General features: G+C 44.2%; 1 protein-coding gene across 1 annotated transcript in view; it reads left to right on the top strand.

Moving 5' to 3' along the window:
• The window catches only part of LOC144762463 (meprin A subunit alpha-like), a 114,374-nt gene that overhangs the window by 44,672 nt on the left and 48,822 nt on the right, over positions 1 to 20,880 (top strand). Inside the window, 2 exon segments of the mRNA XM_078647674.1 lie at positions 4,733 to 4,850; positions 8,014 to 8,189. Coding sequence (XP_078503800.1) covers positions 4,733 to 4,850; positions 8,014 to 8,189 — 294 coding nt within the window.

Raw genomic sequence — 20,880 nt, forward strand, 5'->3', positions numbered from 1 at the left:
TTTGGCATTTCATATGCAGTACCATCATTTAGTATGACATTTAGACACTACCATGTTCCTGTTGAACAGGTGCTAGTGCTAGGGTCAATTCTGTAGCTGTGCATTGCTCGCCCCTCTCACACCCAGCACGATACCCAGTGAAGCCCCCCCATCTTCTCCTAGTGTCTTCTTCCTACCCCAATACTGGAGTCAGACTTGCCGCTCCTCCCGCACTTAGCATCGCTAAGCCCACATCTGCCATATCAATCCCCCAGTGGGTGAGGGAGTTGTCCTTGCACCCTAATGTCTTAGTGAAGGCCATTCGTCCTCTGATGCCTCAACTTCCTGCAGAATCACGGCCCAGTCCAAGTAGCCTTTCTAATCTCACACACACGTCTTTCCTCTGCTAATTCCCATTTGACCACGGCTCTAACCGAAGCCCTGATGGGTCTGCCCCACCCTTACCATCCATCTGATGACCGCCCATCTTTTTGCCAATACCAGCCTCAAAAATGCAGATTTTGTCCCTCCACATTGCCATTCTTCCGGTGCAGGGGGAGTCCCAGAAGACAGTCCTTCATAGAGACCTCCACCCTAAACCCAGTTGCCTCCTTCAGGCACAGCACCACGGCCTGCCAATACTGCACCTAGTTGGGGCAATTCTATATCATATGTGAGTAGTAAGCTCCCGCTGTGCCACATCTTGGGCACTTGTCAGTCCTAGTCATGTAGATTCTGCTCAACTGCAATGGCAGTAGATAGGTAGGATGCAGGACATAAAAGTGAGTTAATTGATATCGAAGATTGCTTTTTGACACCTGTTGAGCCAGTCCCCCTCTGACATAGGCTCTGACAAGTCCCCTTCCCATTTAGCTTTGGCCAAAATGTTGGACCTGTCACTGTCCACCTTTATAGTCCCATTCAACTAAGAGACCAGCATACAAAGAGGACCTCAAGTGTACTGGTCTCCTGGGAAGCCTGTCCATTTTTTTGGAACAGTCCTTGTCAGCTTAGCAAACTGGAGAAACTGCCCAGGTCTACCCCAAATCTTTCCAGCACCTCTAGAAATGTGGGGCATCCATCCCTCTCATATAGGTCTCCCAACATATTGCACCCACCCTCCCTCCACCTGACATGTTGCCACTTTTTCTTAGAAAGGTTGCCGCCACCACAGCAGGAGTCTGTGCTGGAAGGGGGGGTCTGCAGAAAATGGCCTTCACTGCAGTCTCCCTGCCTCGACCCACTGGCCCATGCTATAGAAATCTTGTGTGTTTTCTATCGAGCCCTTGCCATAAGACATGTTGGCAGATCTTCTGAATCATGACTGCTCCTTAACAGCTTTTTCTCCCAATTATTGTCTGTAGCGCACTCTCTGGCAACATGCTAAAGCTGTGCTGCCGGGTCAGGTAGTCCAAGACCCCCTTCCACTGTATCTAATTTCAAAAATACTCAAGCTGACCCTGCTTCTCTTTCCTGCCCATACCAAAGATATTAACATACTGTCCAATTTTTTAAACATGTCTCTGGGCATAGGACACGTTCTGCAGAACATATAAGCATCATAGTAGCACTGCCATCTTCGCATTTGTGACCCTGCTTGCCAAAGAGAGCGGGAGTATGTTTTAGAATACTATGGAAGTCTCCAGCCCAGTTATGACTTCATCCATATTGCATTGTATTTTCGCTCTGTCTAGTGAGCCACCTGTATCCCCAAGTACGGAATCTCTTGGATTCCCACCACAACCCCATGGCAGGTCGTTGCTCCAGTTGTCTGCACCACTGCCCATATATTTGGGAACACTAGCGACTTCCTGAGGTTGACACAGAGTCCCGAGATAGCCCCAAAACTCTGAAGCTTCTCCAGCAAACGGGTAACCAATACTTCCGGATGTCACAAGTACAACAGCTCATCATCCACATATAGCGAGATGCTATCCTTAATGTCTTCCACCCGAATACCCTACTGCCTCATCATATTTCGTAGGTGTTTGGTGAGTGGTTCTATCTCCAAAGCAAAGAGGAGTGGGGAGAGGTGACATCCCTGCCTTTGTTCACCCTTGATATCCCACCTTTCCCAGACATATCCCCCAGATCGGACCCAAGCTACAGTGCTCATGTATAACAGGGCAACCCATCTTCTACATTTAGGGCCAAAGCACATTTTCAAGAGCACCACCCACACATAGTGTCAGCTTTTTGACACACAAACTAACCGGTACTGCCTCCAATTCCAACCCCTGCAGTGAGCACATGACATGGATGAGTCTACGAATATTCAAGGTGGTACTCCTGGTGGGCTTGAAGCCACACTGATCCTCCTGCACCAGCGACCCAACTAGACCTCTGTAACCTATTGCATAGAACCTGTGAAAGTATCTTACTATCTACATACATCATAGCATTTGGACATTAATAGAGATTATACATATTTAGTTATGCAGCACAATATCCTTGGTGCAACAACATCAACTGTTGCATGGCTAAACACGTATAAGGTCCCAAAGGCGAGACCTATTGGCTATGCCAATGCTTGTGACTATTGTGTCAGTGCAGAATAAGCCAAATGCGCTCAACGACCTCACTACCCCATGTCTAGGTGGCCGAAAAACAGCATCCAGATGTGCCCTGTGGAGTTCTGCAAAACACACAAACTTGTATCAGCAGGAGCTGGCTGACGAATAGTGTAGGGTCCCTGCTTGGCTTTGGTAGCATTTCAATGATTCCCTCGCCCAATGACTATGGCCGTGTGCGCCGGACATTCGCGTCCTGGAAGACCTCCAGCAGCTGATCCGATAGCAGATCCCAATATAACTGATAAAACTCTGGTAGGAGATCGTCAGTTCCTGATGACTTGCTCCTGGGCATATCTTTAATGGCCATATGTTATGTTATGTTATGTTGTTATGTTAAAATGGGACTTTTATAGCGCAACGGCTACTCCAAAGGAGTGTCCCGGCGCTTTGAGCTCCAGACCAAGGAAAAGAGCAGAAAAACATAACACTAAAAGAGCAGGGGCCTATAAGAGGGGACAGATTATCCAGCGAACAGCCAGGTTTTTAAGTCTTTCCTGAAGGCAAGCAGGTTTGCGGTGTTTCGCAAGGACACCGGTAAAGAATTCCATAGCTGAGGAGCAAGGAATCTCCTCTTTAGTCAGTTCCACCTGTAGGGCATCTCGCTGATCTTTTTGCTACCTAGGTAGAGGCGATGCATCCTGGAATGGCGCAAAGAAACATGTTCCAGTCTTCAGTGTAGATTAGAAATGAAATGTAAAGAAATCAAAAGACTTTACAGATTCGCGTAAGGGCTGGTGGGGTCTATGCAGTCTCGCTTTGCTTTTAAAATATGTATTCATTCATTTTTCATGTAACTAAAACTTGCCTGGCCCACCAAAAAAGATGACAAGCAGATGTTGGTTGAAAATAGAAATATTTATGTATCACTAACCCTTTTGATTAGGTCCTCTATAGCGCAATTATTAGATTTAGAATTCTTAAACAGCATTACCGGGGGCTTCTTGTTGCTAGTTGTTCATATATCAAGTAGTGCTGCCAGGAACTGTATCTATATCAATTTAGCTGCTCAGGGTATTATTCTACGACAGAGTGAAGAAGATTTAAGAGCCATGGTAAAAAATACACATTTTATAATGGTGAATATATTTTTGAGTATTCAAAGACAACACAGTACTGAGGGGCTCATTTATACTCCAGAGTACTGGTTTAACTTCATCAGGGCAATGGAGTGAAATATTCTGTTGTCCTGATGGAGTAACCGCGTTCGGAATTTAGAGATGTCAGCCACCCCAGTGGACATCTCTTATATTGACAGTAGATACCGTCATAGCAGTTACTCAGTTCATTGAAAATGTGCCATGCTGCTCTGTCAACATCACAATGTCAACATCACACTTTATATATATTTATATTTTCAAAAAGAAAATCCCACAGTGTACTTTTTTTTAAATAAAAAAAGCAATGAGCCGCTCACCATGCGGGTTTTTCGCCGTGGCGTGGGTTCATTTTGACTTACACTTACCACCATGATTTGGATGACGGTGAAATTAAAAACTGTCCATTTGTCTACCCACTCTAAATAGGTGGGAGGATGAATGCCTGGCCAAAACTCCGAAAGCTGCTATGCTGTCGGGCCATCAAAGGAGGACATCAGTGCCGGAGACGGAGTATTCCCTCTCACTGAAATATTTAGGTTCTGCACGACTCTAAATAAAGCGGCCCAAACTTCAGTTTGGCAGAAAGGGCACTCCGTCGATTTTATGATTTACCCTCTCCGCCAAACTCTAAATCAGGCAGTTAAGGGCCTTTACAACATGAGTGAAATTTGACTTAACTACTCTTTAAAGTATGCTAAATGCTTCTGTATTGTTTATGTGAAGTACCTGAAAGCGTTTATTTGATATGCTATGCAGGCAATGATGTAATTAATAACGATAGTGCCAATCTGAAGAAAAACTTCGTAGCTCTTTTGTATGCTAATGATAAGTAGCAGTAATAGTAAGGTCCAGAAACTGTTTTTTAGAATAATCCAAATATAAAACTGAGTGGGACAAAACATAGAGGTGTGTTGAAGATCACTCATTGTGTCACGGCGTGACATAGATTGAATTGACAACTGCTACTGAATGATTGGTGTTTGAACCACTATGTGTCCACCTTTTTCACTGAGATGCTTAGATTACGCATTGTAAGGCACAGCAACACCTTTACCAAAATAGATATATGTGTGTATTTTTCAGACCTGAATGCTAAAGGTGTCATCCTTCAGGCACTTGAAATGTTTCGTCTAAAGTCTTGCGTGGACTTTAAACCGTATGAAGGGGAGAAGACATACATCAAGTTTGAGAAGCTCGATGGGTAAGTCCTTGTGATTTAGGTAATAGGGCATATAGCAACACCATATTAGTGACTGACAGCCCTGTTCCCAGAAACAAAAAAGGGTGCATCTTCCATTCGTAGGTCTGTACCTGCTTTTTCATGCATTTACAACTCTTTTGATTCATGGAAATCTGCAGCTGTACACAAGGACATATGAATTTACTAACTAGGGCCCTCATTACGATGTCGGTCGTAAAGCATACTGAGCAACTCGGAGTCGGGGAGTCCGACTGACTGATTATGATGTTTCCGAAAAACGTTCGGTCAGACTCCCATTGAGTTCAATGGGCCCTGTGTTCCGACCGACAACACAGGCTCCCATTAAACAAGCATTTGCATAGCCAATAGGTCTCGCTTTTGGGACCTTATAAATATTTAGTTATGCAGCACAATATCCTTGGTGCAACAACATCAACTGTTGCATGGCTAAACACGTATAAGGTCCCAAAGGCGAGACCTATTGGCTATGCTAATGCTTGTGACTATTGTGTCCTGTAGTGTTCTGCAAAACACACAAACTTGTATCAGCAGGAGCTGGCTTATGAGTCATGCTGGGAGCTTGTGATCCGCAGAACCCCTGCCTGACTCCTGTTCTCACAGCACCCAGAGGTGGCCAGGCTGATGGACACAAGGCCTCCTCTGGGGCCTGCCTGCATGGCCGAGCACGTCTGATCCCCACGCACACAAACAGGCAGTACTTGTGTGCACTGATGGCCAAGCATGGTCATGTTATTGCCAGGACGTCCTCTCTTTTGTGGGAGTAAATGGTTAACATTGTACGGTGCGCACAGTGGGCCATTGTTCGCCAGCCCTTGGAGTTCGGAAGATAGGATTCCTCAAAATGTTTAAATATTCCACACGAACAACAAGGATGTCAGTAATGAGAGGGTATGTCTGGTAGAAACTGTCTCCATCCTCCGCAGGACTGGAGTAGAGGGAGGCAGGACCCCCCAACAGATGCCCCCACCCCACTGGCCAACTTATGCCCCTCCTGGCATGGGTGGTGTCTGCAGGGCGAGACTCATGACCCCTCAAAGTGCACCCACCGGGGCAGGAAGGAGAAATGTGTTAAGAAGCAGAAACCGGTGGGACGAGGAGCCTCAAATTAGATCAATATGCGTTTTTTATTGATTTACATTAGGAGAAAAGATGTGAATAGGAAAGATGGGGGAGGGAGCGAGGGAAAGTGGATTCAAAGAAGGGAGACGGGGCAATGGGACAGGAGATGGGCAAGGGTAGAGGAGAAAAGCCAGGGGATGAGAGATGGGAATAAGAGGAGCGAGGAACGAGTGTGGGGGAGAGAGGGACACACACGGAAGAATGAGAGAGGGAGGAGCAAATAGCGAGAGAGAGAGAGACAGGAGGAGAGAGAGAGAGAGAGTGACAAGGGAGGGACCACAGAAAAATGAGAGAGAGAGCTAGGGAGAGATAAAAGGAGAGAGAGAGAGTGAGTGACAAGGGACGGACCTCGGGAGTGGGGGGTGAGGAGAGAGGGGAAAATGGGGAAAGAGGGAGGGACTACAGAAGAATGGCAGAGAGGACCACGTGGCGGGGGAGAGGTCTGGGTGGAGGGGATTGTAGAGAGAGGCAGACAAAATTAAGAAATCCAGTGAAAGCAAAAATATTGAGAATGAGTATACGCATTGTGGGCGGGGCGAGAGGGATGAGAGAAAGACGCATGGACATGTGTGCGGGGAGATGGGGCTCCAGCAGAATGTGTAAATAGATGAATAAAGCAGAACCACACTACAGTGAATGAATCGAGATAATTTGTAATCAAGCCCGGCTTTGAAAGTGGTGCTGGCTTGAGCGCCTGCCGCAGCAAAAGTGAAAGTACATATGTTTTAAATTAACGCAGACGTGGCGGAGGAGCATTGAGAGAGCACTGAAAGCTGGCCACTGAAAGGAAAATGAAGCTGACGCGGAGGGAGTGGGAGAAGGGAGGGGGTAGGGGAGGGGATTCACGCACTGCAAGGCTTAATGAGCCATTACAGAAAACCAGATGGTAGCTGTGCACGTCCACACGCGCGTAACCTCACACTTTGAAAACCCAGTTACTAAATGTCTTGCCAGACAGCGCATGCACTGGTTCAGGCGAGACCTAAAAAGGGGGTGGTTGCGGAAAACCTTGCACCCTGTGGCAGGCACCCCATGATGCTTGCCAAACCATGCATGGCTGGAAATAGGGAACCCATGGGTACCCACACAGGGCCCAACCAACGGCCTTGGGATGAAGGAGGGCCAGTTATGGGCCCTAAAAGTCGGATTCCAATAGCAGTTCCGTGTCAGACGAACCGAGTCGGAAAGGCTGTCCGAATCTGACATCGTAATAGCTTGGTCGGGAATGCGGTCCATTGAGCTGTACGAGTCGGCTCCCACCGACTTGGTTTCTCCGAATGCCGCTTTGAACCGAGTCAGAAAGACCAAACGGTTACCTTTCTTCTTAATCGGTCGGTCGGAAATGTTTCCGAGTCAGTCGGAAACAAGTATTCCGAGACGGGTTCCGACAAACCGAATGCTGTTCGGAGACTTACCGGCTGACATAATAATGAGCCCCTATGTGTCAAAAGAAAGTCCAGAACATTAAAGATGAATCATCTAGTCTTGCAAATAAATAAATACAATATAATTTGAGAGGTCTAGGCATTTTCTCTTAGGCCTAAACCGTTCTCTTTTTCACCAGGCAGGCAATTCTCTAGTATAAGATTAGGGAGATATGCCATTGTCCATATTTTTATCCTTGTTTTTTTTCTCCAATGTGTCCCTTAGACTTGCCAAAAAAGACATGTGGGCTGTTTACCACTTGCAATGCAAAAATACAAAAAATTCTGACTTAGTGGGTGTCAACCTTTTCAAAGTATCCCAATTAGCCTCTCTTGGAATCATTTTAGTGATCCTTTTCTAAACTCCCTATTAAAAGTATTTAAGTTTAAAACTCCTGCTTCAGTAAATTAGAACGTACACCTTCCAAGCATAAATTCAACTCTTTTCTAACTGTAGTTGACACCTGTGCTCAGAAAATGGCTTTGGCCATCAGCCCCTGAAGAAGTAACCTCTGAATGCCTAACTCAGGTGCTTGCACTTCACGTTTACATAGTTTATTGAATAAACACATGTGAATGTTCATTCTTCATATCCGCAGATGTTGGTCGTACGTTGGTGACTTACAAACCGGACAAAGCCTGTCTATCGGTGAAAGATGTGACTATAAGTCCATTGTTGAACATGAACTCCTTCATGCACTTGGATTCTACCATGAACACTCAAGGACTGACCGTGATGACTATGTCAAGATTTGGTGGGATGAAATCATTGATGGTAAGTAGTGCATTACCCTTGCTTTGGAACAAGTCATCGGAAAGGTGTAGTCATGAAAAACTGCCCGTGGTGAGTCTCAGAGAATTTGTTTCCCTTTCATATTGCGCATATCAATGTGATAATTCATGAAATTTGGCTGATTGGCTTCCCCTGAAAGGGATGGAAAAAGGGTGAAGGCAAGCAGTCATCAAACCTTTACAGGTAGCTTGACAGGTTTGCATGGTTCATGGATGTAGCTGGACCACATTTCGCTAGCGGAGGAAATCTATGTGAATTGCAGAGAATGGTTGGAATACCTCCATTTCTTTTACTGGCCAACACAGCAGATTTAGGTTTTCTTGGCCTAAATTTGCTCCTCAATTTAGAATAATGGGTGATTTCACTGTTTTACAATTTGGCATTTTTTTCACCCAGGCCTACCTGCCATCCTGAAGGACAGAATGAGTTAATGAGTGATAGTGAGTGACCCACCAAAAACTCAAAAACATAGTTGAACACATTTATTGATGTATATTTATGTTACATTGATTGCTTTCTTGAAAGGAGCACATTTTGAATTTTAAATTCAGTTCATCAAATGATTCAAGAATATGTAAGCCCAAACAAATTGTGTTTGTTCAATACCAGTTTAAGAAAATGTATGTGCTCAAGGCATCTGTGAAGGTTTTCTGAGCCATTGATGGTTCAAGGTCATGTTGATAATCAAAGAACATGGAATAGTTAGAAGTTTGGTAATATCAATTTATCTTTGATCAGCCACAGGCCAGTGACAGCTGTGACTTCTATCATTAAGCAACTTAAGAAGCTGCTTTAGACACATCATTAAAATCTGTGCTTTACAAGTGATCTCAGAGATCACAAACCATTCCAAAATATACCTGCATTCCACCTGCATGTGAACAAGCACTTTGGAGCTTGGAAGGAAACTCTGCAGAGTTGGAGAAGGACTTGATTTTCCTAAAAGTACCTTTCTCAGTTCAATCCCAGGTTTCTCTGTCCAGTTCTCTTCCTTTTTGCCTCTCTTTCTATTTACTTTTCCCTTTCATTTCCTACCTCTCCTTTTTTTTCTGTCAGACCCATGACTCCTGTCCTTCCCAACTCCTTTGATCTTATTTTCAGTAACCTAACTGTAGCTTCCTTTTCATTGTCTTCTGCCTTAGGTCTATGAAAGGCCATATCTGTGCTAAGGAGTAATTCCTTCAGTGAGCGACATGGGGAATCCAGGTGAAGACCATCTCAGAGAAACCACAGAAAGCTAATTTGGGGCATACTCCCTGTGTGGTTAAAACCTGTGCTAGGGTGCTGACCAAGTTGACTTACCAGTTCTCTCTAACTGGATGTTCTAACAAGGTATCCTACCCAGAATCCAGCATCGTTTCTACTCCACCACCTAAGTTATCTCATTGGTCTCTAATGTAACTCACAAGGACTTCCCTAGCCTTTGTTCTGGCAGTCCCCACCTCCTTCAAATGCAGACCCTGTATTAATGTGCGGACTGGGTGTCAAATTCTCCATCCTGGTTTCTACATATTTTATGTGCTGTTAATGATGTATAAAGGTAAACTTATTGTTTTCTTACTGAAAGCTGGACTGGAATTTACAGGTCCTACAGCACTTTCAGCCAATTCTTAGAACCCGCTGTGGGGGCAGTAGTGCACACAGGCGTTACTGGGCCACAACCTTGCTGGTGCAAATTGGGCAAAGTAGACCGTACCTGATGCTCAAGGTAGTGAGGGAGAGCTGTCCAAGACATTTAAGGGAGGTAGTGTGGTTGGTAGAGAACACAACAATCACACAATAGAGACAATGTGTGCCCAACTCATTGCACTTCTTTTAAAAAAAAAGTGCTTTAACCTCCCCACAAAAAAGCACTACCTGGATGAACACTATTGGGTCACTGAGATTAACTACAGATAGATCTTCATTAATCACAAGTGTAAGCTCTCTATGACTTATGTGAAGACGTTTCTAAACAATTTATATGAAGAGATTGTTCCTCTAGAGACCATCTTCCCCCTGTCTCTAACTCTCCTAGACGGGCTCCCCAGCCTGTGTTGCTTGCAACTGACCATATTATAATGTCTGGTATATTCCCAAAAATAGCCTTGCTGTTCCATGCACCGAGGTTGTTTAGCCACCATGTCAGATCCTCTTGTGCATCTGGTGAAAGGGGAATCGATTCTCCATACAATAAACCTTTTCTTAGACCTAAGGTCTTCAGTCTCTGTAAACCTCTGTAGTGTGGGGGACCAGGGGATATGGCCAGGATGGAGGATGAAAGGAGTCCCAAAACCCTTGGAAGGTCTCTGATTAGTATTGTGTCCTTGGATAAGACTGCCTTCACATCTTTATTTATTTTTACCTCTTTCTTGTGAGGTGAAATCGGGTGAGATAGGACCGAGTCTACCTGAAAACCTAGGAATTCTATCTTTTGAGTGGGAGTCAAAACTGACTTCTCCGTATTTACAAAGAAACCCAGGCTTTCCACGAGATTTGTAGTCATAAGTAAATGGTTTTGTACTTCTAGCTTGTCCTGTGACACGATAAGTATGTCATCCAGGTAAAGGATTAACCTCCCTTCCCTCTCTCTGAGATGAGTGACCACTGGATGAAGTACTTTCGTGAAACACCACGGGACTGAGGACAGCCCAAAAGGGAGGCAAAGGAATTGGTAAAGTATGCCCCTCCATCTGAAACGGAGATATTTTTGTCTGTCCTTGTCCATGTAAATCGTGAAGTAGGTGTCTTTGAGGTCTAGTTTTACTAGCCAATCTCCGAACTGTAGGATGTCTCTCAACAGGTGAATACCTTCCATTTTGAAATGCGTGTAAGTTAAAAATCTGTTCAGCTATCTCAGATTCATGACTGCATGCCAACCCTTGTCCTTTTTATTTACCAGAAAGATTGTACTTAAAAAACCCTGTGTAGTGTCCCATTTGCCTACTATTGCTAGAGCATCCTTGCTTAACATTTGAGTTACGTCTATGTCTATAAGAGACATCTTCGCTTCTTCTAAATCTAATTGCATTGGTTTCCTGACTTGATGGGGTGTTTGCCAAACATCTATTTTGAAGCTGGTAACTGTTTCTAAAACCCAGAGGTGATGAGTTATCAATTTCCAATTCTGGGCAAAGAGTTTTAGTCTGCCCTCCACTTTTAGTATTGGTGAAGAAGAAGAGATGCTCACCTTGATAACCTTGAGTGGAGGCTCTTGCTCTTCCTCAGTGGTTTCTTGGGGTCCTGCCCCTTTGAGTGTCGAAGTTGCTGATAGAATTGGAACTTGAAGGATCCACGGCTGGGAGGTGGTATCCTTCTGTCAGCCCTTCCAAAAAGTGGACGGGAGGCACAAACTCTACGCATGTTGTACTGCGCTTTGCTGAAGGCAGGAAAGGTTAAAACCTATTTGCCCAAGGATTTAATAAAACATTTAAAAAAATGTTTTAAAAGTTTTGAAAAACCTTTATTGAAGACCAACATTAGTTATACATCTCAGCTTACTGACTACAACCGCTGTCGGGCCGGCATAGCGACATTACGAATGAGTAAGGTGGGTGTAATAGGGGGGTAGGGGAATACACAGCAAGCCGCCTACAACCCTTCCGGGCCGGCTGCGTTAGTTGGAGTGTTTGGCTGTGAAGGCAGGAATATCATTGCATTCATATATTGTAAGCTAAACATTAACAAAGAACTGAGGCATCGTCAGGTAACCAGTTCCACTTTTGTATTGGAAGCTAAAGAGATGTAGCCACAAGTAGGGGGTATTTTGGCCTTTAAATAAGGAGGCAGTGACCCATGACGTCCCGTGTTTACCAGTGAGTGATAAGTGCGTGTCCTAACGGGGGAGTACCGACACGGAGCGAATCATGTACCCCATGAGGCTTCCGCATTATTGTCTGTAGCAGGTTCCAATAAATACGTTTGCAGCGGGCCCCAGATGTCTCTTGGGCGTGAAGAGGGGGGTTGAAGTTCTGCATAGGTATGTAGCCGCTCTTGGCAATATGTAAGATCCCGGAGCCAGTCCTTAAATTTCGGCGCTCTACCTCTTCCGCATTTACAGGCAATTTTCCTTTTGGCGAGTAGTACCGCTATGGAGGTGTATTTTCACATTTTTGCGGCAATAGGTTCAGTTAGCCTAACAAGGCAGTAAAGGGGTCTGTAGGGACATGCAGGCCTGTCATGAGATCCAATGCAGCGAGTACTTCTACCCAATAGCGTTGTATAGGTGGGCAATCCCAGGCTAAGTGTTAAAAGTCGGCCCCTCCCCTTCCGCAGTGGTCGCAACGGTCGATCGCACGAAGTTTTAACCTGTACAGTCGAGCTGGTGTATAGTATAAACGATGTATGTATTTGTAATGTATAATTCTGAATCTGCTGCTAGCGGAAATTTCCCCTGTCTGTATATAGCAATATGTCCACTGTTCGTCAGTTATGGGGTGGCCGAGTTCTTCCTGCCATTTGCTTTGGGCCGATGGTGGGTCATGTTCTCTGTTCGTTTGTACGGCTCGATACAGTTTCGAGAGTACGTATGCAGGGGCGTCTTGTTGCAGCAGTGCATGTTGCGGGGGCATCCCTGGAGGTTCCAGGGATGAAAGTAGGTGTAGCAGCTTTAATGTCCTGTCGGAGTCTGATGTAGTAAAAGTGTTCTAAGGGAGTGGGATTTATATTTTTCTAAAATTTGTCGCTGGTGCTAAGCTTCCCATTGGTATAAAGGTGTCCCCAGGTGTGTTGAGAGAGCTTGCGGAGGAGCTGGTGGCAGCCGCCCTCCTGTGTGACCATGAGGTCCTTTCGCCCGAAAAGGGGCAGGAGAGGAGAGTATAGTAGTGTGCAGTGAGTTGATTTGGCTAGGTCGTGCCATGCGCTGATGGTACATTGAACTGTGGAAGATGCAATATGTCTGGGGACAGCGGGGCCGCTCAGATAGGCTGTGCTAGGGACGGGGTGCATGTAGCCATTTTCACTCGCCAGGTAAGGCATGAAGGGGGGGGTTCATCCAGTATGTAGCATAATGTGCCTGTGCGCAGCTAAAATATAGTTCAATGTCTGGTATCGAGAACCCACCCACGATGAAGGGGCGTGTAAGTATGTCCCATTTGAGCCTTGCTTGTTTCCCTCCCCATAGTAGTCGTATAAGTTGAGTCTTGATGGCAGAGAAAAAGTGACGACTGGGGGCATATGGAGGATTTAATAAAATTTTCACCAAAGAGGAGTCCATGGTATGGTTTGTGTCTTCCTTGGATGCAAGATCTGCTAACTTGGGGTTAATTCTTATCAGGATGTCCTTCCGTCTCTCCATTAAGAGGTTTGCATTTGCGTTACCTAACTTGCATAAGGCCCTTTGCGCCCAAACTCTTAATAAGTCAATGTTTACTGGAATATTTTTACCCCTGGCATCTTCGGTCATGTCCAAGATGCGTGTTAGGGGACTTAGGATATCCAGGAGCTTATCCTGAGACTGTTTCCGGCACCTCTCTATGCCTTCCCTAGGTTCTTTGCCATATTTAAAAAGGAAACTTATGATCGCAGGATCATAAATTGACTGATGATGGGAGCAGTGGGTCTGCCAAGGCGAAACAGCTCTAGCACATGTGGTGGGGAATCTGCTTCCTCCCATCTGGGCACTGTGATGCAGTACTCTGGTATGCCTAAGGAAGAGTTGGCACAGGTTCATCTTCCTCCTTGGTCGCAGAAGCTAGTGCTCAGGGGAATCTTTGTTGATGGTCTTGGGTTTAACAGGGTGGTTGGGAGCTCTTTGGCCGGCTCCAGACACACACTGTTTGGCAAACTAGTTCCTCTGGGTCGCTCTTCTTCAAAATGTAATGAATGAGTTTCTCCTCTTCGGGCAGACAGCTCCTGTAGGATAGGGCACTTTCGTCCCCTGTCAAAAGAAAGGCAAGCTCCCGAGTAGAAGTAGGTAGCGGTAGGAGGTAGTAGGATCATTTGCATAATTGGCTTTCAGATAATTACGCCAACTTTTTGCAAAAAATATATATTACTAGCAGCCCGTCCCGGCGTTGTCCGGGCATGAATTGCTGCCGGCCAGTAGTATATTGTTTTGTAGGATTTCGTTTTGATAGCATTTCTTATCTGTGACAGGACTGTGAAACGCTCCGATTCACAGTGCACTGCTGATGCACTTGAGTGCGCGTTCAGTAGTGTGTGAACTCGAGTTTTCCTACTTTATTTTTCCTTGCAATATTATATAGCGCGAACTCGACAACATGGCATGAGCACAATTTACATTACAGAAGAACACATTAATTTGTGGTAGGCACGGGGAGACTAAGCGATTTGCCTGGAATCACAGGTTGTTGAGCTGATGCCGAGATTCGAACGTAGCTCCCCAGCTCTAAAGTTTGCAATTCTAGAACTTGTGGCGGGAGGTGTGTCTAAAAGTGTATGTCGGTGCTGGCCATCAATGAGAGAGACCTGTGCATTTTTCAAATCGGTGGTGAAAAAATATGAGTATGTTGCTGGAGATGTGGGCCGCCGTGCCACCAATGTACTTACTGGCGGAGGGTAAACACCCATTATTCCGCAACTTTCTTTCCGCATACCATCACTCCGCATACTTTCATTACGAAAGTACCATGACTCTGCAATGCCATTATAACGCATGGCGTTACATTTTATATGCTTTACCACACTTACATTTACAACGAAATTCGTTGTAAATGCATGAATGGTAAAAGCATTTTTTTTAAGGTTTGGCTAAGGTAAGTATGGGTATAGGGGTATATGTTTTGGGGTACTGAGGTATATGTTTTGGGGTGTTTGGGTATTTTAAGGGTTCAGATATAGTTTTGGGTTATGGGGTACAGGGGTAGTTTTAGGGTTTAGGGATAGGTATGGGCTTTGGGGTACAGGGGTATTTTTAGGGTTCAGGGCTAGGTTTGGTTTTGGGTATAGGGGTATTTTTAGGGTTCAGGGGTAGGTTTGGGTTTTGGGGTACAGGGGTATTTTAAGGGTTAAGGGCTAGGTTTGGGTTTTGGGGTACAGGGGTATTTTTAGGGTTCAGGGCTAGGTTTGGGTTTTGGGGTACAGGGGTAGGTTTGGGTTTTGGGGTATAGGGTTATATTTATGGTTCAGGGCTAGGTTTGGGTTTTGGGGTACAGGGGTATTTTTAGGGTTCATGGGTAGGTTTGGGTTTTGGGGTACAGGGGTATTTTAAGGGTTCAGGGCTAGGTTTGGGTTTTGGGTACAGGGGTATTTTAGGGTTCAGGGGTAGGTTTGAGTTTTGGGGTACAGGGGTATTTTTAGGGTTCAGGGCTAGGTTTGGGTTTTGGGGTACAGGGGTATTTTTAGGGTTCAGGGGTAGGTTTGGGTTTTGAGGTACAGGGGTATATATAGGGTTCAGGGCTAGGTTTGGGTTTTGGGGTACAGGGGTATTTTTAGGGTTTAGGGATAGGTTTGGGTTTTGGGGTACAGGGTATATTTATAGGGTTAAGAGGGGTTAGTGTTTAAGGGTGTTGGGGTATTTTAAGGAGTAAGGGTGGGTTATGATTATGGGGTGCAGGGGTATTTAAAGAGAGCAGGGTGGACACCCGGAGCTGGAATGTACAGAACCTGGGAAGAAAATACAATGAAATATTGGGCACAACGCTCGCTTTTTTTTCGTAATCCCGCGCCCCGCACACCCCCACACCCCCAGCACACGCCCACAGCACACGATATGAGACATGGCATGAAGGGCGGAACGTACCACACTCCCCCAGCGTTTGTCACGCCCCCAGCACACGCCCACAGCACAACGCAGACACGCCCACAAGGGACTACTTTGCTGGCACGGTTCTTTAACCTTTTAAATGTATATGTTGGGCGTCTGCATAGCCTATGTCCTTCTGCTGCAACTGCCCTTTCCAGCGCTGTATTGGGTGTTGTGATTGGTGCTGTGGGTCCTGAGATTACCCGCCTCAAAGGTTTGGGCTCTTTCTTTATTATATTAGTATAGATTATGCATGATTATGCAAAATGCTAATTTGTCATTTTGAGATATATTTTAATATTATAAACAAGGGCGCATTTCACACTAAAACAATAGCGCCCAAAACAGAAAAGCACAGTAATAAACAGTCACTCACGTTCTATTGTTCCTGTGCGTTTGTGGATTTTTCTTTACAGTGAATGGCACATTATGCAAAGTTATGTAATGGCTTAATTCACATAAAAAGAGTAACACAGAATGATTGCAATAATGCTAGAGGCCCACTTCTCCTCCAGGAAGATGTGCAGTTTCAGGCGATATCAACTTGTGCGTGGGAGAATCGCTATCAGTGATACTGGTCATGGGTCATAACATAACAGCATCACTTAAAGTTCTTTGTGGAGCACCTGGCCAGTGGAGCAGCTTGGAACTGGATCCAAGTGGGAAGTTATGGGTCCCACTTTTAAACAGAGTTTCCAGGCAAGGGATGCGGATCCACTGTCTCCAGTTCAGGGACACGTCATTGTGCAAGATGATAATGCTGACAGTAGGCAATGTAGATCTTGGCTCTAAGCAGGAGTACCCATCAAAAGAGCAAAATGGATGTAAAGCTCTTCACTTCGCTGTCTTGAACCTACTTTTGTGACTCACTCAAAGGAAGACAAAAGAGCTAGTCCTTGCCTAGATATGTCTCTCCTTCTAACAATTGAATCTGCTAACTCACTCCATACCATCATCCAAATACCAATGCTTAGGACAGACTGATCAGCAGCCCTGCATTAAATAGGCCTCTTTGAATTTCTATGGGCAGCCATATCTACACCCTGCCATGCTTCAGGGTTATGGGTTACAACCTCCAGCTCAGAAATGCAGGGAGAACACTTCCACTTTCTGGGGACGCTGTATATGCACCTCTATACCTCCATCCTGTGCCATATAAAACCAACATGGGGTCCAACTAGCAGGCCAAGTACACTCAACTTGCGCGCTCAATACACACAGAGGTCTGCACAAGTGAAACTTTTACATGAGCTGGCCTATGGGCATCGTGTTGAGTTCTGGAAAAAGGAAAAAGGCCTGCATAATCACACAAAAAGCTAGTAAATGACGTGTACATTGCATAATTGTTATGAATCAGCACAACCTACAGAAAAAACACACAACAAAAACTAAAGATACAAAAATACTTAAATAATGGTTCAAATAATACAAACCAGATGGGACCGGAACTTGGCTGATTGAGGGCAAAGGTTGATGCAACAGTTCAGCGCCTTGCTGCGTGAAATCCATTATGAGCAATGTGTGTCTAGGTTGGCGATTTTATATCATCCTAAAGGTATTGTTGTCAAAATAACCATAAGAAATTCTGGTGCATCATTTAAAAAAATGGATATGGAGTAATAATTACAAAGAAAACACAGTTCAAAAGTGATTAGTGTTAGAAATGACTTAACTGTGCAGGAAATATATTGGGCCAAATGCAATAGAGAATGTGTGGTGGAATATAGACATTGCTAGCCAGGGTTGCATTGTAGAAGATCAGTAACAATAGTGTTGTCTGCCATTTATCTTGTGGCTTAAATACTGTGCAGGATAATATTGCTCCTTTGGGTGTATGAAGATTTGTTTAACTTCAATGGGAACATTTCTTTTGGGCGATATTTTTTGACAGATTATGTTTAGGACTGATATTCTGGTTTCAACCCATTAGTCAGATTGATAAACAGGATTACTAGACTCAGCATACAAGCCCATGAACCGACTAGCTGACTAGAACCTCAGATATAGTTAATGAATGCTAACTTGAATGGGATTGCTCAGAAAGTTTTTTTGCATAAATGTATGCAACTGTGTTTTGATCTTCACTTTTGCACTGGGGCATACAAATTGGTGTATATTACAACAGGCACAGGTGAAACCCCCACACAGGTGTAAGCTACACCTGTCAAGCTTATTTGTGACAGTTTGCTAGTCAGATATGCTGTGCTTATTTTGATCCGGTGATTGCCATTGGGGCCGATGGGTTCTCAATCCAGGGGCCTTATTTATGAAGGCCTTGCGCCGCCGGTGCGTCACTTTTAAAATGGGAAAAAGTGACGCACCGGCGGCGCAAGGCCTTCATAAATAAGGCCCCAGGTGTTCAGTACTCATTTATCCCCATCAGACTTTCCCAAGAGCAAGAGAATATGAGACAAACAAAGGGAAGAAGTTGGAAGAGAAAGACCGGATCGAAATCAATCTCACAAGGAGAAAGCAGAATCCTGCATGAGCAAGATAAAGAGGTAGGGAGTGGGTGCTAGTCGATTAAAGAGACATGAGGTGGACTCTAGACTACGCAGCCTTGATATTCGGCACACTAACATTAATAGTGCTGGCTGTGGTCTTCTGAATAGATCTTTGGCCACTGGTACTCAATCTTTTACACATTAAGCACTGCATACCACTAGACTGGAACTCGCTCTGTTATGAAAATACATTCAATTATATTATTGCAGAGCTCACTTCCACCTATTTTGCTTATTGTACCATGAGATGCAGGATACAAAAATTAAAACATGTTCAACATAACTTTTTTTCAATCCATTTTGAGGGAGAGTACCTAACATTCCTCCCCTTCCTTCAGACCCTCTTTGAAATTGGAGGTAATTGCTGTGCTTTTCCACACTTTCAGCACCACTTCCTCCTTCTGGATCTCTTACATTTTGCTTGTACCTACTGGCAAATCACCAAATCCATATGCCCTGGGATGCAATCAGTCACTTAGAGCATTATTTTACTAAAATATGGCAACCTATGACCCTCGTGTAAGTTGTGCTTGTGCATGTTTTTAAATTACACCTGTTTGGTGTCTTTACTAACCTGTCCTATTAACACCTTGCCTGCGGCGCGAATTCCACCTCAGTGCTGAACATTACAATCGCGGGCGTAGCCCGGAAGACCCCTGGACATCGGGGGCACACGCCCACCGTGACTCATGACGGCAGGGGGCCGTCATGAGAATGGAAGGGATTAAGTTTACATAATTTACATCAGCCATAGGGAACAATTCGAGGTGGATGGGATGCATTAAAAGTACAATTAAGGCTGTTTTCCAGCTATAGGCTTGTCTAGTTCATGTATAAAGCAGAGTACACCAGTTCCAAGATTAGGGAATTGTGACATGTGATAACTTAACTTTTTAAATGCCCTTTTCTCTCACTTATATTTTTGCTTAACATTTCTTTTCTTCCCCCAACCTCCTGTAAACACTCGGTTGATGGGTGCTCAATTTCATTCTTTCTGCAGCAGTTATGTCTTGACCTTTCCGGTCTAAATTAAGTACACAGATAAGTGTGGGAAAACGCTGAAAATGTTTGCAAGTGTTTAAAAATTACTTTTGAGTGGTTATGCACCACATTTGTATTTGATATCCCTGACCACTCCTCTGACCCTTGACCATGGCTTGAAATGACACTTGTAAAAATGTAAGGCTGTTAATTACAGATGCATTCTTAAGTTACACACTCTTACATTGATTTCTTCTACCTTAGTACAGTACAGTGTAACTTACACAAGTTAGAGGCAAAAGTCAGTTGCACAGAATAATATGTCCTTTCTAAAAAAGAGTCCAAAAGTGGGGAGAGCAACATTCACACTCCGCACCCTGGTGCACTGCATTTATTACGGATGCTAGATCCATCATATATTTATCCGTTTGTCTCATTCATATTTATCCATATTTTATCCTTTACTTTGTCATATTATCTTCTATGATTCCGTCTGTTCCACATCGTTACCAAATTGCTTTTGAAACTCTACGTATCAACATGTGCCCATCCAGGCCTCCTTGTAAATACGATCCATACACAAAAAGTATTTGTCAGCAGCATTCTTTTATTCGTGACCCAATGCATTTCGAGCAATTGCTTGCTCTTCGTCAGGGGTATCTGAAATTTCACACAAGTTTTACATTAAATTTAGTCTGAACGAACCCACATTCAAATCTAAAATCTATCTCGTGCATGTGTACTATTCAAAACGATGTTATGGCATTATAAAATTAAACAATCATTCTCATAAAATCACCCCTGATGCTTAACCCAGAAACAATCAAAATTTACAGTTTTCGAGGTCAAAAGGCTAAAAAATTAGGCTTTCTAGCTATTTGTTCATGCATATTTTTGTGAACACCCGGTCTCTTATATCACATGGTTCTTGCGCTGTTTATTAATAAAATTCACACAATTGCTATATTTATCATTTACGCATGCCTGTGGCTTTATCAGTTTAAATGCTTAAGTTCAGATCACACGATTTACTACTGAACCTCACTAATACCAATTGCGCGCAATGCGTACCTGCTTTTACATTCTCCTAATCACAAGTCCCGGTTCGTCATGAACTCCTAATTACTCTCTCCTTCTTCCCGGCCAACTTATAAACTAATTTGACCCCTCCCTTTCATGCGCAAACAGTCGAGGTGAAAGGTTAACCGTGGGTGTGCCTTTATGAACTTACGCTTCCATAATGCATCATAAACATCAAACCATCATATTATTCAAATGTGTTTACATTACACAAGTGTCTATGTCCTTTCCAAATATGTTAAAGAAATTTCGATTGGACTAATTTGGTATATATGGTGTGCACACCACCACATTCATCATCTTTCTAAAAAGAGGCCATAAATTAGAACTCACTAGGTGTTTACCACGTTTGTCTGAGGATTCCATGGCACTGCTTTCACATACTCCTGAGTAAGCCCAGTAATAAAAAATAAGTTTAAAAATG

The sequence above is a fragment of the Lissotriton helveticus genome, chromosome 6 (assembly GCF_964261635.1).
Source record: "Lissotriton helveticus chromosome 6, aLisHel1.1, whole genome shotgun sequence".
NCBI classification, from domain to species: domain Eukaryota; kingdom Metazoa; phylum Chordata; class Amphibia; order Caudata; family Salamandridae; genus Lissotriton; species Lissotriton helveticus.